This window comes from Aethina tumida, chromosome 3 (genome assembly GCF_024364675.1).
Source record: "Aethina tumida isolate Nest 87 chromosome 3, icAetTumi1.1, whole genome shotgun sequence".
NCBI lineage: Eukaryota > Metazoa > Arthropoda > Insecta > Coleoptera > Nitidulidae > Aethina > Aethina tumida.
This window is the reverse complement of record NC_065437.1, coordinates 2,355,056-2,380,432: the sequence shown is the minus strand read 5'-3', so window position 1 is coordinate 2,380,432 and position 25,377 is coordinate 2,355,056. Positions and strand designations below refer to the sequence as shown.

General features: G+C 24.7%; 4 protein-coding genes and 1 long non-coding RNA gene across 5 annotated transcripts; 3 read left to right on the top strand and 2 right to left on the bottom strand.

Annotated features, from left to right (window-relative positions):
* The first annotated feature begins 141 nt into the window (after positions 1-141).
* Positions 142-2,248, top strand: LOC109601170 (L-rhamnose-binding lectin CSL3-like). The gene is made up of 8 exons (XM_049965179.1): positions 142-277; positions 334-354; positions 824-971; positions 1,229-1,335; positions 1,401-1,421; positions 1,659-1,845; positions 1,901-2,028; positions 2,088-2,248. The coding sequence occupies exons 1-7, from the start codon at positions 241-243 to the stop codon at positions 2,010-2,012; spliced, it is 633 nt and encodes a 210-aa protein (XP_049821136.1). The 5' UTR covers positions 142-240; the 3' UTR covers positions 2,013-2,028; positions 2,088-2,248.
* Positions 2,249-2,342: 94 nt separating this feature from the next.
* LOC126265019 (uncharacterized) lies at positions 2,343-3,713 on the top strand. Its single transcript, XR_007547575.1, has 2 exons — positions 2,343-2,632; positions 2,956-3,713. It is a non-coding gene; the product is annotated as an uncharacterized LOC126265019 (long non-coding RNA).
* Positions 3,714-7,795: 4,082 nt separating this feature from the next.
* LOC109601171 (L-rhamnose-binding lectin CSL3-like) lies at positions 7,796-8,929 on the top strand. Its single transcript, XM_049964782.1, has 6 exons — positions 7,796-7,886; positions 7,943-8,114; positions 8,170-8,276; positions 8,338-8,358; positions 8,530-8,704; positions 8,761-8,929. Exons 1-6 carry the CDS (start codon positions 7,826-7,828, stop codon positions 8,888-8,890), a joined length of 666 nt encoding a protein of 221 aa, XP_049820739.1. The 5' UTR covers positions 7,796-7,825; the 3' UTR covers positions 8,891-8,929.
* A 3,396-nt stretch (positions 8,930-12,325) lies between these two features.
* On the bottom strand, positions 12,326-17,645 carry LOC109601167 (acyl-CoA Delta-9 desaturase). Its single transcript, XM_020017389.2, has 5 exons — positions 17,604-17,645; positions 16,989-17,208; positions 13,527-13,657; positions 13,051-13,256; positions 12,326-12,997 (listed from the first exon to the last, which is right to left on the bottom strand). The coding sequence occupies exons 2-5, from the start codon at positions 17,203-17,205 to the stop codon at positions 12,490-12,492; spliced, it is 1,062 nt and encodes a 353-aa protein (XP_019872948.2). The 5' UTR covers positions 17,206-17,208; positions 17,604-17,645; the 3' UTR covers positions 12,326-12,489.
* A 3,546-nt stretch (positions 17,646-21,191) lies between these two features.
* Positions 21,192-21,954, bottom strand: LOC126264971 (uncharacterized). Its single transcript, XM_049964854.1, has 3 exons — positions 21,743-21,954; positions 21,501-21,686; positions 21,192-21,261 (listed from the first exon to the last, which is right to left on the bottom strand). The coding sequence occupies exons 1-3, from the start codon at positions 21,929-21,931 to the stop codon at positions 21,250-21,252; spliced, it is 387 nt and encodes a 128-aa protein (XP_049820811.1). The 5' UTR covers positions 21,932-21,954; the 3' UTR covers positions 21,192-21,249.
* Positions 21,955-25,377: the final 3,423 nt, after the last annotated feature.

The window sequence follows — 25,377 nt, the reverse complement described above, 5'->3', positions numbered from 1 at the left end:
TTTTTAAGATTAACTTGTAAAAATGTCAAATAACAAACAGTTTTTCATTAAATAAACAGTTTTGATATTATGCAAATTAACAAATTATGATAAAGGGAGACAAATTTAATGAAATTAATGAAGCCACTCCCTCCACTGGCTTCACTAAACATCTCACTGTAAGTTAATCATATAAAACGTAAGAATCTGAAAAGGACGACCAGTTTAAAGTTTGTTTTCATTCATGGTCTCAGCAACAATATGATTCGATTATTTGTTGTTGTTATGTTCATATCTGGTAATGGTTGTATTATTTTTTGTGTTGATTTAATTGCTAATACTTTTAGATTTTAGTTGCACTTAGTGAATATGGGGGTAAGTTAACATAATATTTTTATAATAAACTACAATAATAAATAAACAATGACTGAAGGAAGAGAAAATTTACATGAACAACAAAAAATATGTTATAAAAATTATTCTTAATACCCATTAAAAATTAAAAATCATTAAAAAAAGTTCTTGATAAACATAAATGGTTATAAAAATAAAACATTTAGACTATTTTATATCATTTTTATATATAACTAAGTAAATTAATCACTTAAAAAGCTCCATAGAAAAGTCATAGAATGTTCTTACACTAATACCAAATGCTTACATGTAATAAATCAACATAACTCTGTTACAACACAAAGACAAACAAAAAATGTTAATTATATTTATTTAATGTATATTGATAGACTCTGAAACAAAATAAAAAGGCAGATAAATCGTTGACCTTAAGTGCAATATAAAAGATTAACCGAAGACTCGTTTGAAGTTGTTTTCTTATTTTTGCCAGAGGTCGAGACGGAGGTGATGGGATGGATGGACAAGGCCACATTCAGTTGTGGACCAGGTGGAGTTATCGAGATATCGGACGCATATTATGGTGGTACCTACAAGACTGATTGTATATCCAAAACTGTCCAATCTTCTGTTGAATACCTGTAAGTTTACCTGTCTATGGATAATTGATAATAAAAATAAGTTAAATAATTAAACAAGCCAACAAATTAAAATTATTTGGTGCCAGAAATGGGTAAACTGATTTAGGGTATTTTTCATGTGCTCCAAACCTAACCTAACCTAACCTAACCTAGATGCCAAGAAAGGAATTAATTAGTAGAACTGTCAAATATCTGTTGGCTAAAGTAATTATTAACTGAAAATGTAATAATGGGTAATAACCATCATTATGCTATAGATGTAACGGCCTTCCAACATGCAGCTTCTCAGTGGAACCAAAATTTATCGGAGGAGACCCTTGTTTAAACGCAGGAAAAGACTTCAGAGTGAAATATAAATGTAAAGGTACATTCATCAATAGATTTTACTCTGCCCAAAGTTAATAACTATTTTTTGTTTAATATTTTCAGCCACTTCCGGTGATTTGGTTGGTGAGTTTAAGTTAAATACAAAATTAACAAGTAATAAATAACAAAAAGTGTTGTTTGTTGCACTTATCTCACAGATATTTATTATTATTAAGTGTTTTATTAAGCGATGACCTCGCCATTAAACAATTATTAATACTTATGCAAATTTTTGGGGGAGGTGCAGTACTTATCATTTAAATGTTATCGACAGTTACAATAATTGAACTATCGTTTAATTTCAATTAAATTCATGTACAGAAACCCTTCCGGTTTGCGAAAATGAGTCGGTACACATCAGCTGCGGACCCAAGGCTATAATTCAAATAGCTGCGGTGTTTTTCGGAAGGCTCAGTGCCGACATTTGTCCCGCACCTTTGCCCAATGGGGAAAAGGACTTCACCAACTTGTGCGTCTCCGGTGAGGCTGCCAACATTGTCAGGAATAGGTGATGACTTATTATCTAATGTGAAATGATGATTCCTTAATGATTTTGCCTGTAGGTGTGATGGGAAGAGTGCCTGTTCCATAAAGGCAGCCCCCAATATTTTGAAGGATCCTTGTCCAGGGACGAAGAAGTATTTGCAGGTTAAATATTCCTGCAATTGCGATTGAAACTGACTGAAGTGTCGTAAGTTAACTGATTAATTAATTTTATACTCTTTTTCTAATTTCTGTTATTTGTTTCAGGTGACAAACTTGATCCCAATTTAATAATATTTTTACTTTACTTTTTCTTGTATAATTCTACTAAATTATTTTGTTATTATAAAATTTATTAAAACCAGAAAAGCTCATATTTATAGTTATAAAATTAAAAAAGAAACTGAAATAAATGAGTTCAGAAATTATTTTTAACAACTAGTAAATAATGTCACATTACTCCATCGAAATGTCAAAATCCAACAGAAAGGAAGGTAATCTTAATTCGTATTAATTATTAAGTATTACCTTTAAAGCAATAAAATAATCATTATTTATACAAGTTAATGGGGTAATAATACAAAATGTACCATAATTGGCCACCAGTACGTTATTTATTAAATATACAGTAGATAATACTACAAAAAGTATATTTTGTTATTACGAAGGTTAATAAAACTGGAAAAATTCTAATTTACTGCTACAAAATTAAAAAAAAGTGAAATAAATGTGTTCAGAAATTATTTTTAACAGTAACTACTAAATAATGCCACATTACTCCATCGAAATGTCAAAATCCAACAGAAAGGAAGGTAATCTTAATTAATTCCTATTAATTACTAAGTATTACCTTTAAAACAACAAAATAATCGTTATTTATACAAGTTAATGTGTTAATAATAAAAAATGTATCATAATTGGCAACCAGTACGTTATTTATTAAATGTACAGTAGATAGTACTACAAAAAGTATATTTTGTTATTACGAAGGTTAATAAAACTGGAAAAATTCTAATTTACTGTTACAAAATTAAAAAGAAAGTGAAATAAATGTGTTCAGAAATTATTTTCAACAGTAACTACTAAATAATGTTACATTACTCCATCGAAATATCAAAATCCAACAGAAAGGAAGGTAATCTTAATTAATTCGTATTAATTACTAAGTATTACCTTTAAAGCAATAAAATAATCATTATTTATACAAGTTAATGGGGTAATAATGAAAAATGTACCATAATTGGCAACCAGTACGTTATTTATTAAATGTACAGTAGATATTACTACAAAAAGCATATTTTGTTAGTACGAAGGTTAATAAAACTGAAAAAATTCTAATTTACTGTTACAAAATTAAAAAGAAAGTGAAATAAATGTGTTCAGAAATTATTTTTAACAATAACTACTAAATAATGTGACATTACTCCATCGAAATGTCAAAATCCAACAGAAAGGAAGGTAATCTTAATTAATTCGTATTAATTACTAAGTATTACCTTTAAAGCAATAAAATAATCATTATTTATACAAGTTAATGGGGTAATAATGAAAAATGTACCATAATTGGCAACCAGTACGTTATTTATTAAATGTACAGTAGATATTACTACAAAAAGTATATTTTGTTATTACGAAGGTTAATAAAACTGGAAAATTTCTAATTTACTGTTACAAAATTAAAAAGAAAGTGAAATAAATGTGTTCAGAAATTATTTTTAACAATAACTACTAAATAATGTGACATTACTCCATCGAAATGTCAAAATCCAACAGAAAGGAAGGTAATCTTAATTAATTCGTATTAATTACTAAGTATTACCTTTAAAACAACAAAATAATCATTATTTATACAAGTTAATGTGTTAATAATAAAAAATGTATCATAATTGGCAACCAGTACGTTATTTATTAAATGTACAGTAGATAGTACTACAAAAAGTATATTTTGTTATTACGAAGGTTAATAAAACTGGAAAATTTCTAATTTACTGTTACAAAATTAAAAAGTAAGTGAAATAAATGAATTCAGAAATTATTTTTAATAGTAACTAGTAAATAATATCACATTACTCCATCGATATGTCAAAATTCAACAAAAACAGTGATAATCTCAATAAATTAGCAAATATTACCTAAAATAATATAAATTTTAAAACATTATCTTTCAAATTATGATCATAATAGTTAAGAAAAATTGGAAGACTCAGTTTCCTGTTTCCGGTCTGAAGTGTCAAGTTCATGGAAATCAATAATACGACACTTGTTTATCAAATTTCATATTTCAACTGTTTATCAATTTAATGATAATGACATTCATACATACAAAAACACATATTTTCATATCAAGGAATATTATTGTTGAGAAATGATTTGTGTTCATATCATTCTTTGATATTGAAGTCCAGAATTTTGCCATTTTCTGGATGTTTTACTTAATCACTTCATCTTAAAAATATTTATCATAGTTGCCACACTGTGTATTTAACAAAATTACTATTATAACTTTAATACGTATCTAAATATATTAAATTTATGAAAATGTGTATATGTACTGAAAAACAAAAATTTACATATCTACGTGGAGGAACATGCATATCTGTGCAGTGCAACGTTCGCAGTGAATATGTTTGCAATTCAGAACTTGATGTGACAATTAAAAACACCATTTTTGTATCGAAGATACAGAAATATTATCTAAATTACCCTGTATAACTATTAAAATATTTCAAACACCTTCCTTGGAGAAGATGATTATACTGGAGGTGTTGAATCTGACGCTTGGATGTCATCAGAAATCTGATCTCTGGACATGATGGTACATACTCTCAGATAACTTCGTTCCTTGGTTCCATTCAGTCTCTTTAAATCACTTATTCTCCCAGTTGTGATTAAAATAAGAATCTATCAAAGTACCTCAGTCCTCCAGTTTCAATTGTAGCTTCTGGTAAAACTAACGTCCTCTAGCCTCAACAGCTCTGTACTATGAGTCTTCTGGAGTTTGATCTCAAGAACCTCTTCTTTCCATTCAGAAGAGATCTTCACTTCACTACTTACTGACTTATTAACATTAAATGTTGTTTTCTTGAGGACGCTGTGGTTAACACCATCATTTACACTGACAATGTCATCTAGCCCCTCTCTTCATGCTCCACTACATTTTGTAGCCTTCTGTGAAGAGATTACACCTGAATGTCATTTAATATTTAATGTTTATAAAACCAAGAACATGATAAATTTGCTTTAACTTTGGTGCATAACTTTAATATACAAAAAAATCTTAAACTAATTGATTTTAATTGTGACATCATTAGAATTGTCCAGCACAAAATACTATTATTGTGTTGAACCACAAAATTCTTGTTCAATTGACTAATTTTATTTCATAATTCGCAAATTTTTATTGATGCAACTATCAAACCACAATATGCTTGTTAAGTTGACTAATTTCGTCTCGTAATTCGCGAATTTGTTTATACAACTAATCTTATACAACCGGTGACAATTTTAAAAAATAAACAACGATGTTTGATTCCTTTTCTTTATGTAATATTTCCAACTTTCTATTAAAATATAATTAAATTATCAAATTTTTATTTTTAACTTCATCCACAAAGTAAGTATATATTTCATTTTTTAATTCACATTTTCTTCTGACATTCAAATTATTATCATTATTTATTAATAAAAGATGTTTAAAATTTATATGTTTTAAATTTTTTCAAAGGTTTTCTAATATTCTGTATCATAATCTAAATAACTGATAAAATTATATTTTAAATGGAAAGATGCAAAATTTACAGATAACTGTAAAAACTAATTACAGTTTTCTATATACATTTAACGCAAAAATCCCGTTTAAACTTATATTCGATGATTATTTGTTGATAAAAATGTATTTATTTATTATTTTTTATTTTTTCAATGTACTGAACTATTAATATTATAGAATTTAAAATAAACAGATGCAAAATTTAAAGAAAACTGTGAAAAGTAGATGATTAATAATGAAAAAAATTCTTTCAATTATTTTTTATACATATTTATCCATAAGGATAAATTGTTATTTATTATTTTTTAAAACATTTTTGATCCATTCTAAATTATAAACGAAACAATTAATAATATTTTAATAATTTAATATGGACATACTAAAAATTTAGTGAAAAATGCATTTTTTAATAATTAATAATGAGTAAATTATTCATACTAATTTATTAATAATTAGAATTTATTATTTTTGTTATTATTATGACCTCCATAAACTTTATGGAATATTATAAGAAGAGATTTAAAATTTACAGAAAACTGTAACTAATTACAGATTTCTGTATTTAATAATTACAAATATTCTACGTAATCTTATATTTGTATATATATATATATATATATATATATATATATATATATATATATATCAACAATTAATATTATTATGGAATATAATATGTACAAATTCAAAATTTAGAGAATACTGTAAAAACTGGAAAGTTTTCTGTATTTTATAATAAAAAAAACTGTTTTGAATTTAATTTTTATGCTTATTTATTAATAAAAAATGTACCTATTCTTTTATCAAATTATATTTGAAGTATACAATATTTAAAGAAAACTGTAAAAACTAATATATTTAAAAATGAAAAAAATCTTATTAAATTAAATTTTGACGTTTGTTTATTAATAATGAATGTATATATTTATTTTTCCTCATATTTCCAAATCAATTATTATTATAATTAATCAAACAATTATCAATTTTATAAGTAAAGATTCAAAATTTACAGTAAACTATAACTCCAATTACAGTTTTCTACATTTGGTAATTCCAAACATTCTTTTTAACGTATATTTATTCATTGAAAAAATGAATTTATATATTATTTTTTTACAATACATTTGGAATATTATATATTAAAACCTAAACAATTAATAATATTATGGAATTTAGTATGAATAAATTCATAATTTAAAAAATATTGTAGAAACTGGACAGTTTTCTGTATTTAATAATGATAAAAATCGTTTTAAATTTAATTTTTATTCCTATTTATTAATAAGAAATGTATTTACTATTTTTACCCCAATTTTCAATATTTCAAGTAGAGATTCAAAATTTACAGAAAACTGTAACTCTAATTACAGTTTTCTACGTTTAGTAATTTCAAATATTCTTTTTCAATTTATATTTCATGCTTATTCATTGATAACAAATTTATTTGTTATCAATATCAATATTAATATTTAATATTATATATTAAAACCTAAACAATTAATATTATTATGGAATATACTATAAATAAATTTAAAATTTAGAAAATATCCTAAAAACGGGAGAGTTTTCTATATTTAATATGTAATAATTTTTATGCTTTTTCCTTTAGTCAAACATATTTGAAATATACAAATATTTACAGAAAACTGTAAAAACTAATTATAGGATTTTATATTTGATAATTTTTTCCCATTTTTTTAAATAAATTTGTATTGATTTTATATTAGTACGCAAACAATTATTGATATTTTAGTCAAAAGATTCAAAATTTACAGGAAACTGTAATTAAATTGTACATTAATTACAGTTTTCTATGTTTATTATAAAATTGTCATTCTAATTAACAAAAATATTATCACCAAGAAATGGGTGGTGAAAATTATTTCACTTTGTTTATCGTCACTTGTAGATATCTAAATGTAGTAAAATATTTACAACAAATTATCACATTTAAATTTTTGTTAGAATTGTGAGCATTCTTTTATTTATAAGTCCGGAGACTCGGTGTTAAAAATAACACAATTGGCCTTAACTTAATAAAAAACGATGAAATATTTAAAAATATGAAATATGCCTTTGATAAATTCAACAATGACGATAAATCAGTTCAAACATACGGACATTTATTTTTGCATAGATATAACTTAATTGTCGACGATGTATAAATATCAGAGTGAATATGTGTGTAAATATGTTTTCACTGTTGTCCTTTACAACTTGTACTTATTTTTCAGCGATGAAACAATCTTTTACAGTTTTGATTTTACTGGTTTTGTTTGCGATTAGTTTTGCTGCAGGTAACCCCTTATAATATTATTATAATTGCTGAAATTATCAAATAAATTTGTGACAGACATAAAAACGGATCCACTATGTTGGCATGACAAGTTAGCGTTGAAATGTGGACCAGGAAAGGTTATACATATAATCGACACATATTATGGCACAAACCCACAACAATCGTGTCCCGGATACACAACCGGAAACTGTTATTCTAACACATCCACAGCTGCAGTACAATTCAGGTAATTCGTTGTCTAAAGGAAATTTATTTTAAGACTAGTGTTACTTTTGTAATAGATGTGAGGGTGCCAACGCATGCGCCTTCGCCATAGAACCAGTAGAAATTGGAGGCGACCCCTGTTATCAAAGGAATAAAGATTTCACCGTGACCTACAGATGTATAGGTAAATTTATTAAAGCACAGTGAAGTTACGGACGTATTTTATCGTTAAAGTTTTGTTTCAGAAAGTCCCGGAACGTTGGCAGGTATGTTTGCGAACGTTTGCGAACGTTTGCGAACAAGTGGTGGGGGTAGTTTGGTGCGGCACAGCCCGCGTGAGTGAGGGAGACAACGCCACAATAACTCGCCCCACCACTTGATCTGAGGGAGCGTCCACACACGACTCGAATCATTATCACTTAACATTTTTGTTATAGAGACCATCCGGGCGTGCGTCAATGAAACTCTTGAAATAGCCTGCGGTCCAGACGCCTTGATTTCAGTGGCTTCCGCCTTTTATGGCAGGTCGGATTCAACCACTTGTCCATCGACTTCTTCCACAGTGAACGGTGTTTGTCTGTCGGGCACTGCTTTGAACACCATCAAATCAAAGTACATACGTTGTAACTATTGTTTATTAGTGCTTATTCATGTTGTGATGTTTTCAGGTGTGATGGCAAGGGCAAGTGCTCCATCAGAAGCTCCCCCGCAGTTTTGGGAAACCCTTGCTCCAGTGCTACTGAGTACTTAATTTTGAAGTACTATTGTGTCGTCAAACCCGATAATTGTTCCCTTTAATGTGTGTATTGTTTGGAGTTTTAAATAAACGAATGCATATTACAACAGTCTCCTGTTACAACTTGTCCTTAACCAATGTACGTGATTGGGAGGTGCTTGCGTGAGGCCTCGTTCAGTTTTAAGGAGTCGTAAAACTTAATGAAAATTTGCAATCACGATTTTATGACATAAGGTGAACGAAATTTGTTCTTCATATTTCAACACATCTATTTGATACATCGACATATAAACATAAGTAGCAAAAATTTCAGACGTTCTAAACTTAAATAAAATTAGAAATAAAACAGAAACAATGTGACAAATTACAATACAATAAATGGTATGTGTAATGTTTTACAGAGGGATTAAGTAATACTATTAAACTATTAAGTAATCTAATAATTCTCTTTCTTAATTTAATTCTGCACTAATTTCTAAATAAACTTAGATTATTTTATATAATTATGCAAACAGTTATCAATATTATAAGTAAAGATTCAAAATTTACAGAAAACTGTAACTCTAATTACAGTTGTTTATATTTAGTAATTCCAAAGTAAAGATTCAAAATTTACAGAAAACTGTAACTCTAATTACAGTTTTCTACATTTAGTAATTCTAAAGGTTCTTTTTAAATTTATATTTGATGCTTATTCATTTATAACAAATAAATTTATTTACCATTTTTTCACAATATATTAAGAATATTACATATAAACAATTAATAATTTTATGGAATATAATACGAATAATTTTAAAATTTAGAAAATATTGTAATAACTATCAAGTTTTTATATATTATATTTAGTTTTCTATATTTAATAATAACAAAACACGTTTTAAATTTAATTTTTATACTTATTTATTAATAAAAAATGTATTTATTTATTTTTTCCCTTTAATCAAATCATAATTGAAACAGAAAACTGTAAATAATAATTGGAGCATTTTATATTTAATAATTTTTTCCCATTTTTCTACTAAACTAAATTTATATTATTACTCAATTGTTGATATTCTTATGAAAAGATTCTAAATTTACAGAAAACTGTAATTAAATTGTACATTAATTACAGTTTCTGTATTTATTACTGATAAACTTATAATAATATGAAAAAATTATGAAATATAGTATGAATAGATTAAAAATTTAGAAAATAATGTAAAAACTGAATAGTTTTCTATATTTAATAATAAAATTCGTGTAAATTTAATTTTTATGCTTATTTATTAATAAAAAATGTATTTATTTATTTTCTCCTTTAGTCAAATCATATTTGAAATATTGAATATTTAGAGAAAATTGTAAAAACTAATTATAGGATTTTATATTTAATAATTTTTTTGGAAACATCATTCCAATTACTAAAATATTATCACTAAGAAATTAGTGTTGGAAATAATATATAAACGTGATGTTTGACAGAAAGATTAAGCAATGTAATAAAATAATTAAATATTCAACAACTATATTAATTAATAATTTCCGTTCCCAAATGAAATTTTTAAAAATATTTAAAGTAATATAAGGACAGATTTTTAAAATTATTATTATTTTAAGGTTACAACACAATAAAAAACGTGTATAATGTTTGACAGAAGGATTAAGTAAAATTAATAAACTATTTAGTAATCTAAAGTTATTTTAATAATTATCATTCCTAATATAATTATGTACTAATTAAATTAAGTAATATGTCAGATTTTTTGTATAGTTTAAAAATGTAAATGTTATGTTTAATAGAAAAATTAAATAATAAAATAACAATAATTAATAACTTATTAAAATTATTAATTTAGTTCTGCACTAATTTCTAAATAAAATTAAATTATTTTATACAATTAAGCAAATAATTATCAATATTAAAAGTAGAGATTCAAAATTTACAGAAAACTGTAACTCTAATTACAGTTTTCTACATTTAGTAATTCCTATAAATAGATGCAAAAGAAAATATTGTAAACACAGGATAGTTTTCTATATTTATAATAAAAAAAAACTTTTTAAATTCAATTTTTTTGCTTTACACTTTAGTTAAACCATATTTGAAATATACAATATTTACAGAAAACTGTAAAAAACTAATTACAGGATTTTATATTTGATAATTTTTTCCCATTTTTCCAATTAAACTTTATATTATTATAAACAATTATTGATATTCTAGTGAAAATATTCAAAATTTACAGAAAACTGTAATTAAATTGCACATTAATTACAGTTTTCTGTATTTATTACTTGTAATCTTATTCTAATTAACAAAAATATTATCACTAAGAAATTAGTGGTGGAAATAATATGTAAATGTGATGTTAAATAATCAATTAAACTTGAATAATCTCACTAATTTCGTTAATAAAATATTTATTGGTTATTAATTAACTTAATAACATTACTCAACTCATCTATCATCTGTCATGTATCAAAGTGTATTTTAGTGTATCTCAGATTAGTTAAAATAATAAATATAGTACAACGTAAGAGGAATATTTGTCATTAATTAATGTTTAATTAATTAATTATTGATTAAGTTAATTATTTATTATTATATTATTAACTCAACTAATCTGTCTTCTGTCAAAGTGTATTTTACACCACAGTAATCTCCCAGATTAGTTAAAATAATAAAAATAATACAACTTAAATTATTTTTTATATATAAGCAAACAATAATCAATATTTCAAGTAGAGATTCAAAATTTACAGAAAACTACAATTAAATTGCACATTAATTACAGTTTTCTATATTTATTTCTTGTAATCTTATCATTCTAATTAACAAAAATATTGTCACTAAGGAATTAGTAGTGGAAATAATATGTAAATGTGATGTTAAATAATGAATTAAACTTGAATAATCCCACTAATTTCGTTAATAAAATATTTATAGGTTATTAATTAACTTAATAACATTACTCAACTCATCTGTCATCTGTCTGTCATGTATCAAAGTGTATTTTAGTGTATCTCAGATTAGTTAAAATAATAAATATAGTACAACGTAAGAGGAATATTTGTCATTAATTAATGTTTAATTAATTAATTATTGATTAAGTTAATTATTTATTATTATATTATTAACTCAATTAATCTGTCATCTGTCAAAGTGTATTTTACACCACAGTAACCTCTCAGATTAGTTAAAATAATAAAAAGGAGAATATTTGTTAATAGTACTATTTAATTGAGCTGTCACAGTTATTCATTCAATTTGCTGTGTTTCATAATGAATGAATGATATAAGTTATTCACGAAAACTAATGATCTTTGTAACGATTATAATGCTTCACCTGTTTATAGTCATTGAACTAGATTGTGGGAAACAAAAGGTTTAATATGACTTTTTAATGAATGTTAAGTACAACATGGTATACCATTAACCTAATTATGTTTATTATCGATAATTCCACCATCAAACGTAATTTTGATTGCAACAAAATATAAATAAAAAGAAGTATTGTATAATAATTTTTATTATAATTTAATTAGAATAAAATTCTACAGTCTTACTAATTGCAAAAAATAACCATGTATATCACAAATAAAGAAAGTAAGTTATTTAAAAACATTATAAAACTGTATCAAACAACAGTTCTGGCTAAGTTATTGCTAATTAATGTTAACCTAAGGCGGACATCCTATGCCGCAAATGAACCTCCTCCAATTTGCCCTCTTTCTTCTCCTCCACGTGGTGCCCGTACTTGGGGTGGCTGCCGTCGCCCGTCCTCCTGCACCTGTTCTCGATGGTGGACTCCAAGGCCGTCTTCAGGTCGTACGCCAGCCCCAGCCACGCCAGCATGTCGATTAAGTGAGTGGTGACGCTGAACCTGGCGCCCAGCTCCGACGCCCTGTAGTCCCAGGGGAAGGTGTGATGGTAGTTGTGCCAGCCCTCGCCGAAGGTGACGAACGAGACGAAGTAGCTTTCGACCGGCAGCATGAACCGGTCGAAGGGCTTGGTGCCGAAGAAGTGGGCCACGCTGTTCACGGACCAGGTGATGTGCAGGATCAGCACGTACCTGGTGAAGAAGTTGATGATGAAGGAGTTGTACAGGGACTCGTTCCACAGCCAGACCGGCGTCGCGATGGGCAGGAACATGGCGAACACGAAGTACAGGGGCTTGTAATACCTGAAACAACCCTCACATTAGACGGTCTTCCTTGGGGAGGCTTAAGTAGTTACTTCTTTTGGAACATGACGAGGTCGTCGGCCTCCAGGTCGGACATGTCGATGAGTTTGCCCTTCTCTATTACGGCGGGGTGCTTTTTGCTCATCAACCAACCCATGTGGGAGAAGAAGAAGCCTCTGTGTGCGTTGTGGGGGTCAGCATCAGTGTCGCTGTACTTGTGGTGCAGCCGGTGATCTCTGACCCATATGTACATACAATTCTGGAAACGTTTACAATTAATTGGACAATTGTGAACGTCGGTTTCTCGAACAAATTAAAACTTATTGGAACAAAACGGAAACAATGGCGTCCTTAAGTGGATTAAAGTTTGTCAAGCGAATCTACCAAATATTGCTGTGCACATGCAGGAAGTGCCACTGATTATTGTGAAAACCTTTTTTGTTAATAAAATTATATAATTTTTTTTACATTATGTTTCGTACAGTAAACAATTATATTGTTTAAACGGAGTTTAGTTTGCTTTGCTTACCTCTCCGGCGATGGTTTGTGCTATGATTAAGATGAATTTTAACAGCCGGGTTGCTTTGAATGCCTTGTGAGAGTATAAACGGTGTGCCCCTATTGTTACACCCTCTCCGGAAACTGCTACCAGAGTAAACACTAAAAGGAAACGTTTATTTTGTTAATTTATACATAAATGTCATAAATAATAAATTTAATTTTTAATTTATTATTTTATTAAATTATTATTATTAATTCCCTATTTTAATTTTTAGGACAATTTTTTTAATTTAAAATTCTTATTAACTATTTTCAATATGATAAACTTCCATTAATATTTTACACATAAAATTTTATTATTATTATTTTTTTTTAACATAATTTTTTTAATTAGTAACGGAATTAAATCTTAATAATAAATTTAATATTACTAAAATTTGTTTTTTTTTTTTTTTTTTGGTGAAACTCTTAATAATAAATAAAATATTAATAAAATCTGTTTATTTTAACAAATTTTTGATAAATATTCCTAAAATTGAACTAAAATATTAACAAAAGGTAAAATTTATTAATAAAGTTAGTAAAAATATTAATAGTTACAAAAAACTTAACTTGGAAAGCTGAAAAATTACTAAAACAATAAAGAATTAAAATTAATCATTTAAAATTTATAAAATTCTCACTAATAAATTAAATTTTAATAAAATTTGTTTATTTAATATATAAAATAATGATAAAGAGTCGAAAAATTGAACTAAAATGTTAATAAAAAATAAAATTATTAATAAAATCACTAAAAATGTTGATAATTATATAAAATTTAACCAGAAAAGTTGATAATAAAGACAGAATAAACAATTAAATTACAAATAATTAAAATTAAACTTCTGAAATTTCTCAAATTTATTTATTAAATTGTTAATAAAAGGTAAAATTATTAATAAAATCAGTAAAAATATTGATAATCATATAAAAATTGATAAAAAATACAAAATGTTAGTAAAGAATTAAGAATCCTAAAATTTAAAAAAAAATTCTCACTAATAAATTAAATTTAAAAAAAAATTATTTTATTATTTAAAAAAACTGAACTAAATTGTTAATAAAAGGAAAAATTATTAATTAAATCAGTAAAAATGTTGATAATCATATTAAAATTAACTATAAAAGTTGATGAAGAAAACATAAAATGTTACTAAATAATTAAATTATAAATAATTATAATTAAATTCCTGAAATTCTCATTAATAAATTAAATTTTAATAAAATTTATTTAAAGTATATATAATGATAAACATTCGAAAAAATGAACTAAATTGTTAATAAAAGGTAAAATTATTAATTAAATCAGTAAAAATGTTGATAATCATATTAAAATTAACTTTAAATTTGATAAAAAAAACATAAAGTGTTACTAAACAATTAAATTATAAATAATTATTAAATTTAAAGAAATTTTAATAAAATTTGTTTTTTTTAAAGTATAAAATAATGATAAATATTCAAAAAATTGAACCAAAATGTTAATAAAAGATAAAATTATTAATAAAATCAGTAAAATTATTGATAATTATATATAATTATTGTAAATAAGTTAATATTTTTTAATTGTTGTATTCTTTAAATAAACAATTTACTGCTTATTTTCAAATTTTTAGGTTAAGTTTTTTATAAATTATATTTTTTATTAAATTTATTAATAAATTTAAGCTTCTAATGTTTTTTACAATTTTCTGAGCATTTATTATTAATTTATACTTTAAATTTTTGATAATTTTGAATTTTTTAGAATATCAATTAAATTAATAAGTTAATTATATATATTATATATTAATAATTATTCAAATTTTTATCAATTTCTTTAATTAAATATAGCTTTTATAAACATCTTTTCAATATTCTCAATTTTTATCACTATTGTTATCTTTAATTTTTAGGTTAAGTTTTTTACAATCTCACATTTTTATTAAAATTATAAAAAATTTAAGCTTTTAATCTTTTTTACAATTTTCTGAGTATTTATTATTAATTTATACCTTAAAGTTTTGATATTTTTATATTTTTTAGAATATTAATTAAATTAATAAGTTAATATTTTTATAATTATTCAAATTTTTAACAATTTCATTAATTAAATTTAGCTTTTATTAATATTTTTTCAATATTCTCAATTTTTATCATTATTGTATTCTTTAAATATACAATTTACTGATTATCTTTATTTTAGGCTTTTAATGTCTGAATATTCATTATTAATGTATAACCTAATTTATTTTATATTTTTTAGAATATTAATTCAGATTCAGAAATATATGTAAATGTTAATAAAATATTTTTATTTAAAAATTAAAATGATGATAAACATTCGCAAAATTGAACTAAAATGTTAATAAAATGTGAAATTTATTGATAAAATATATAAAAACCTCACTAATAAATTAGTAAAATTTTAAGTTTATATAAAATATAAAACAATGATAAACATACGAAAATAAATTATTAATGACATTAAAATATCATTTAAAATGTTTATAACTATATAAAATTTAAATTGGCAAGGCAAGGCAGAAATAAATCATTATTAACATTAATTAATGAAATTTAATTATAAATTTTAAAAGTCTAATTTTATTGTTTGTTATTTTTTAATTTTAAAATGTCTTATTTAATGTGTTTATAATTATTCAAATTTTTATCAATTTTATTTGTTTAAATTTTGTTTTTATTAATATTTTTTCAATATTCTGAATTTTTATTTTATTTTTTAATACTTTTTATTTTCAAATTTTTTTACAATTACATAATTATTTTCGAATTTAATAATAAATTTAGGCTTTTAATATTTAAACTTTTTTAATTTTTTGGTTATTTATTATAATTTTATACATTAAATTTTTTATTGAATCTGAAATATTTTCAATATTATTAAAGAAATAATTAATATTATAGAAAATGAATATAAAATATATGTTTTAAATAAATTTATATTATACCCAATTTTTAGTATTTTTAATTATGGTTAATCAAAGTCAAAAATATAACCAAATTGTTAAACTAAAAAAACGGTTTGATTAAAGTTTAATCATTGATTATTATAAGTATAATTCCAAATTTTTATTTTTAGTCATTTCTGTTATTAATAAAATACATTACTTCATTCCTTTAGACGAATTTCTGATATAATTAAATATAATCTGCACAAAATTATGATGTCAAGCAATTAACAACGATGCAAATGAGGTAATTTTATAATTAAGATATAAGAGTTTCATAAATTTTGCTAAATGTACTATTGAGGTTACTGACTTTTTTGCACACACACACATTTCACAACGTTTTTCTTAAATTTATTAAGACTTTTTTATTTATTTTTTTATTGGTAAGTACAACAAAAAGGTGAAGGTGATTAAATTAAGAAATTCCGAAAAACCTCGTTAGCAACATGGTCGTAAATTTAGCCATAAAACTGAAAATAAGAAAAAATACTCACTGAAAATAAAAGTGGCGAGATAGGCACTGGTGAACACGAGATAGATCCCGTAGAACCCGATCAGGTGGAGCAGCAGGAACCCGACGGCGTTCTTCCACACGATCCTCCTCTTGAACGTGTAATCCGTCCCGATCTCGGAGGGTAGTTTGCCCGCGTAGCCGCCGCCCGCCGCCGCCCTCATCGTCGCACCGTCACTCGGCACATTTTCCACCGACATCGTCTTAAACGGAAACGAAACCGGTCATTCCTGATTAAAATGCGGAGTGGTTTTACGGACCGGGCGAAAATTTTAAAAGTGTCATCGCGCCCCACTCGGGGGGGACCCGCCCGCGGAGGGGGGTGTCCGTCCGTCCTTAATGGACTCGGCAATAATTAAATTTAACGAAGATGCAATCCGGATTTTTTGCTGAATTATTGACCAACACAAACAATGGACTCGGCAAAAGTTTGTTGAACAAATTGTAAGTCATGTAACAATGAATCGGTCACATAATATTTGCGAAATTTAATTGACTTAGATAAACTAATATAAAAATAATGATTTAAGAAGAAATCCATCCGCCATCTTTAAAGCTTTACTTAAGTTAAGCCGCCTTAATTTACTTAAGTACTCACCAAAGCTGATTGTTGCACCCGCTTAAAAGTGTGATCAGAGACTGATAACAAAAATGTGTCGATAATAGATTTTATACTGTACGATTTACATGAAAAATTTATGATACAAATTGTCCACAATTGTATGTCTATCGTTTATTGTTATCCGAAAGTAGTGCGGGGCTACCATATTTGATTAGCCATTGTTTTATTTTATATTTACATTTTCTATTTTGCAAATAACTTTACCTTATTTCTTAAGTTTAACAATTTACCATACTTTATTGTGCCATTAATATTTTACTTAACTTAAGCACTTACTTAAGTATTGACCTATGACAGTCATTAATCATAATAAATTTAAAAATAAAAATGCACTTCTTACAATAATATTTATTATTTTATCGTACACGTATGAAATAGTCATTAAACAACTAAAACCTTGTAAGTATTTATTATTTAAATTGTTGAAAATTTTACGACTGTGGTTCATTCGCATAGTTATTTAACAGCCTTCACACAGTTTCTAGTAATAAATATATAAGAAAAGGGTATAACTAATTAGGTTCTGATATTTTTGCAACAAATGACATTTAGTAATTGTTAATCGCACTTTTGGGAAAATTGCTGCAGTTTATGTTATAAAATTTTTACATGTTAATTAGTTAAAATATGTAGTTTAATGTATACATGGTGTAATATCTTGCACAATAAGCAAAAATACAAAAAAATTGTTTAATTAAAAATTTATTAAAATGCACAAATTATCCAAGAATTATCTGTAAGAGATGCACCATTTAATTAGCTAATTATATTAATATTACATAAAATAAGTGTATACAATTAATTCACTTAGCTATCTAACACATTGTATGGTATTAAACTAATAATAACAACAATAGAAATATTATTTAAAAATATATTTTAATTAAAAATTATACTTTAAAGATATAAATTATTTAATGTTGTACAGTAAGCTATATTAATTATAAAATGTAGTGGAAATTTATCCATTCTTCAAAAGCTAATTATGTTATTACATTATTATAACTTAAATTTTAAGGCTATTATATTTACATTATTTAAGAGAAATATGAATATTAGATAAAAATTGTTTTATAATTGATACATTACTTGTGATAAATCTAATGAAACTATATTAATTTTATCTTCGAGATAATAATTAACTATCTAATTAATAGCTTTAATTAAGTCATCAAATATATGTATTACAAAAGAGAAGTGTGTTCTGTAAGAAACATATTGTTTAATTCATTTAACTTGTGAACACATAGTATTAAACAGTTAATACTATAGATATTATTTAAAAAATATGTCTTAGTTAAAAGTTTTACTGTAAGGATATAAATTATTTAATAACCTTACAGCTAATTTAACATGTTGTACAGTAGCTGGATTATTTAATAAAGCTACATTATATTAGTTAGAAATTGTAGTGGAAATTTCTCCATTCTTTAATAATTTTAATTAGCTAATTATATTATTATTATTATTATTATAGATGTATTACATAAAAAACTAAATAAAATAAAATTAGACACATTACTTAAACTTACTAATAGCTTAAATTAGCTATTCAAATTTATATATTACAAAAAAGAAGTGTGTACTGTAAGAGTTATATTATTTAATTCATTTAACTAGCACAGTATTAAATACTAGAGATATTAATAGCTTCGATTTAGTTAAAGCTAAGAACTAATTTAAAATGTCGTACAATAGCTCGATTATTTAATAAAACGATTACGTTATATTAGTTAAAAATTGTAGAGGACATTTATCCCTTCTTTAATAGTTTTTATTAATATTATTGTTATAGATGTATTACATAAAAAACTGTAATAATTAAACCGTATACTGTAAAAGATTCAATAATTTAATTCTTTTAGGTTATTAGATACATTATTTAATTTTATAATTGATATATTACTTAGTAAAACCATTTTATACAAAATTACTTAACAGAACTAATTTTATTAAAAATTTTATTATCAAACACACTTTATTTAATAGCTAAAATCAGCTAATTATTATAAATATTTTCCTAATACATGAGACATTTAATAAAACCATATTAGTTAAAATTTTCTCTACAAGAAATTAATTAACTATCTAATATCTGTAATTAGCTATTCAAATATATGTATTACAAAAAAGAAGTGTGTACTGTAAGAAATATATTGTTTAATTCATTTAATTAGCAACACATAGTATTACATTGTTAATACTAGAGTAATTATTTAAAAAATATATCTTAGTTAAAAATCGACTGTAAAGATTTAAATTATTTAATAGCTTTAATTTAGTTAGCTTACAGCTAATTTAAAATGTTGTATAACAACTCTATTATATAATAAAACTACATTATATTAGTTAAACATTGAAATGAACATTTCTTCATTATTTAATAGTTTTAATTAGCTAATTATATTATTATTATAAATATATTACATAAAAAACTGTAATAATTAAACCGTATATGGTAAAAGATTCATAATTTATTTTTTTAGGCTATTAGATACATTATTTAATTTTATAATTGATATATTACTTAATTTAACCAATTTATTCATAATTACTAGATATATTATTTAACAGAACTAATTTTATTAAAAATTTTATTGTCAAACACACTTTATTTAATAGCTAAAATCAGCTAGCTATTATAAATATTTTTCTAATACATAAGACATCTAATAAAACTATATTAGTTAAAATTTTCTCTACAAAAAATTAATTAACTATTTAATAGCTTTAATTAGCTATTCAAGTATATGTATTACAAAAAAAAAGTGTGTACTGTAAGAAATATATTGTTTAATTCATTTAATTAACAACACATAGTTTACACTGTTAATACTAAAGTAATTATTTAAAAAATATATATTAGTTAAAAATTCGACTGTAAAGATTTAAATTTTTTGATAGCTTTAATTTAGTTAGCTTACAGCTAATTTAAAATGTTGCATAGTAACTCTATTATATAATAAAACTACATTATATTAGTTAAACATTGAAGTGAACATTTCTTCATTATTTAATGGTTTTAATTAGCTAATTATATTATTATTATTATTATTTTTATTATAGATATATTACATACTACAAGAAATTAATAACTAACTAATAGCTTTAATTAGCTATTCGAATATATGTATTACAAAAAAGAAGTGTGTACTGTAAGAGATATATTATATTAGATAAAAATTGAAGTGGACATTTCTCCATTCTTAAATAGTTTTAATTAGCTAATTATATTATTATTATAGATGTATTACATAAAAAACTGTAATAATTAAATCGTATACTATTTTAATATCTAGAATTAGCTAAGAATTATTATAAATCTGTTGGATAATTGATATATTATTAAAAAAGGACTGTAATACATATAATTTGTTCTGTAAGAGGTTAGTAAGAGTTTAATAGCATGAATTATATATTATAAAATTATTGTTGTCAGATTTAATTTAATTAATAATGACAATATATTGTAAGAAATTCATTATTTAAATATTTAAACAACAATTTTTTGGTAAAATTAAGAGTTTTTTATTATTTAAGGCATATATTATGGACGTCCCTAGGCTGATCTATTGAGTAACATGGGACCTCCTTAGTACGTCCTCAGAACATCCAAAATATGTCAGGGACGTTCCTAGAACATATTTAATCCTAAATAAGCGTTAGGGATGTCTTTGGGACTTATTATTTAATACTAACAGCTTATACTATAAGTATATATTTAATTTCGAATATTAATACACTTAACTAACAAAATAATTTTCTATTTTTGTATGTGTATACCACTTACTAACAGTTTCTATTTAACTGAACTAGTACTATAAAATAGGTTGTGCTTGTACTAAACAACATGAATATATTTTGCCTACTAACATTAAAAAATCGTGCCGCAGTAAATTTAATTTTCCTGTTTACTACATCATTACTAAAGTCCTGAAGTTCCTTTTTCTCGTTTGAGTTTTGAGGAAATTGCTTTGCAAGCTTCAACAAAGTGTCAATCAGGTTTTGACATTCGTTTTCTGTCGAATCGCAGACTTGCATTATCCAAATTGGGGCAACCTAAAATTAAAAACAGAAAAAACATCAAAATAATTGTTACTTACTTTAAAACTTACTATAGATAATATCCCGTTAATCACACTGGATGTGTCAATTACCAATTGTTCTAGATTCAAGGAAACTTTTAAAATTATGGTGTTAGAACAGCTCAAGATTATAAATCCAGCGTTTATGGACAATAGTAGTATTCTCCAGCCGAATATCAGTTCAAGTGACTTATTCAGTGACTTAATGTCATCATACATGAACGAAATGCTTTTTAATTTTGCGGCAATGTTATTTAAACTATTATTCGACACGGTTTGATTTAAAACAGTTTTAGTTTGGGCCAAACATAAGGACAAAAATTTTATGACGTTTATTATTAAAAAGGCACAAATCATATCGTAGGCAGTTGATAAAAATACATCAATGTACAGAAGTATGACCCACACCCCATATATCATATCAAAATAAACTGTTATTAGCACGAACAAAAATAATTTCCCAATAATTAGAAAAACCATCAATTTATAGTCGTAAAATTGAAACTTTAACTTCAAATTTTTTTCTAACACATCGATGGTTTTGAAGAAATCCACCCACATTTGATCGTAGTAAATCAACGAGGCTAACGTCAAAATGCACATAGTTTGATTCACAAACACCAACAACAGTTCTAGAACTATTTGAGTTGAAGGAAACTGAGGATAAATCATTATGTATCTGTAATATATTAACAAACTCGACACTGATAAGTATAAAGCAATCACCAAAGTTATCAGAAACTTTTCGTACTTAAATCTTACGATTTTTTGTAAGGTGTGGTCATATTTTGGGAAAAAGAAAAAGTGTCCCAATTTATGTATTCCACCACTCATTTTATAACTACTTTATAACTGTGTGTTATATAGTGGAAAAAATTTACTTTTATATTAATTTAATAAGAAGGTTATTAAAATATATAAAAACTTGATGAAATTGAATTTATTGTTTACAATAAACAGTCACAATGTGAAGTGGAACGACTAATTTAATTACAATAATCGATATATAATTTCTTAATGCATCTTTTTCATAAGTTCATTTAAATAGCCTTACATAACTACATTATTTAAAGGAACTGTAACATTTAAAATTAAATAAATAAAACTAGGGTTGGCTTACAATTAGTATAAAACTGTTTTATTAGCTAACCTAAAATAACCTAAAATTGTAATAGTTAAAAATTGTAGTAAAATAAGTACGTAACATAAAAAATTATATATTAGTTAAACATTGTAATGTAAGAGATGCATCATTTAATAGCTAGAATTAGCTGACAATTAGTTTAAAACTATTTTGTAACCTAAACCTAACCTAACCTTACACTGCAATAATTAAAGATTATTCCAAAATATATACATAACCGAAAAGAATGTATTAGTTAGAATTGTAATGTAAGGGATGCATCATTTAATAGCTGGAATTAGCTGACAATACTGTTTTGTAACCTAACCTAACCTTACACTGTAATAATTAAAGATTATTCCAAAATATATACATAACCTAAATGAATATATTATATTATTACATCTTACATAACTACATTATTTAAACTTTAATATGTAAAATTAAAATTAAATAAAACTAGAATTAACTTACAATTAATATAAAACTGTTTTAAAAAACTGTAAATTAATCTAACATAACCTAAATTTGTAACAATTAAAAATTGTTGTAAAATAAATACGTAACCTAAAAATTATATATTAGTTAAAAATTGTAACGTAAGAGAGGCATCATTTAATAGCTAGAATTAGCTGACAATTAGTTTTTGTAACCTATCCTAACCTAAAGATTATTTTAAAATATATACATAACCTAAAAGAATATATTAGTTAAAATTGTAATATAAGAAATACATCACAAAATAGCTAAATTTAAACTAATGTAGAATTATTATTATAATACATTATTTATAAGTTAAAATTAGTTTAAAATTTGTTTAAGACTATTGTAGTATAAATAGATTATATAATAATTAATTAAGTTAAAATTTGAACCAAAATAGACACATTATTTAAGAGTCAGCTTACAATTAGCTGTTGTATAATAGAAATCATTTGATTTCTAGAATTGACTTATCATATAATAAACTGTTGGGTAATAGATACATTATTCTATAGAACTATTTTAGTTAAAAAATAATTGCTTTCATAATCTCAGTTTAACTGAACTAGTACTATAAAATACGTTGCTGTTGAACTAAACAACATGAATATATTTTGCCTATTGATATTAAAAAATCTTGCAGCTGTAAATTGAATTTTCCTATTTAACATGTCAGTACCAAAATCCAAAAGCTCCTTTTTCTCGTTTGAATTTAACGAAAACTGCTTTGAAAGTTTTAATGAAGTGTCCACCAAGCACTCATATTCGATTTCTGTCGAATCACAGGCTTGCATTATCCAAATTGGTACCACCTTAAATTAAGACATTAAACTACCATACAATACTAAATTTAATGTTAAATCTTACAACTGATAATATCCCAATAATTATACTAGCTGCATCAATTATTAGTTGTTCCAAGTTCAAAGAAACTTTTAAAATTAAAGCATTCAAAGACCCAAGTATCATAATTCCAGCGTTTATGGACAACAGCAGAATCCTCCATCCGAAAATCAATTCAAACGATTTGTTCAGTGATTTAATGTCGTCATACAATAAAGAAATGTTTTTTATATTGGCTGAAACATTATTTAAATTATTATTGGAGACGGTTTGTTCTAAAACAATCCTAGTTTGTTTTAAACACTGAGACACAAATTTTATAACGTTCACGATTAAAAAGGCACAAACCATGTCGTAGATACTTGACAAAAGTACATCAATGTACAAGATGAAAATTAGTTTGCCATATAAAATTTTATAAAACACTGCTATAATCATGAACATAAGTAGTTTAGAAGTAATTGTCAAAATCATTAATTTATGGTTGTAAAATTGAAACTTTAATTTCAAGATTTTTTGCAGCAAGTCGATGTTTTTAAAATAATCCAGCCACATTTGATCGTAGTAAATCAACGAAGTTAATGTTAAGATGCACATGAGTTGATTCACAAACGTCATGGCCAGTTCTAAAACTATTTGAGTCGTTGGGAACTGAGGGTAAACCAGTGTGTATCTGAAATAGGTTAACAAACTGGTTATTGACAAGTATAAAGTAACCACTGATGTTATTAGCATCTTTTCGTACTTAAATCTTGTGATTTTTTGTAAGGAATGGTCGTACTTGGGAAACAGGATAAAGTACCCCATTTTTAATGTTTCAGAATCCATGCTACAACTGTATATTAATAAAAAAGGTTACTTGTCTTATAATTCAATGGGGGGAATTATTCAAATACTTAAACAAACACATTTATTACTTTTATTAAGTGGAACTTAATACTTATTACATTAATCGATATATAATTTCATAATGCATCTTTTCCATAACATCAAATATCATAATATATTAACTATATCATTAATCAGCCTTCTACAAAGAAATTCAGGAGTTGGGTTCATGAAACTGAAAAAACTTAACCTTACTTTTTTACTATTTATTCAGAATTAGACCCTTACTGATGAAGTTTTCCATTTTTAGTGTTTCAGAATCCATGTTACAACTGTATATTACAAATAAAATTTACTTGTCTTTTAATTCAATGGAGGGAATTATTCA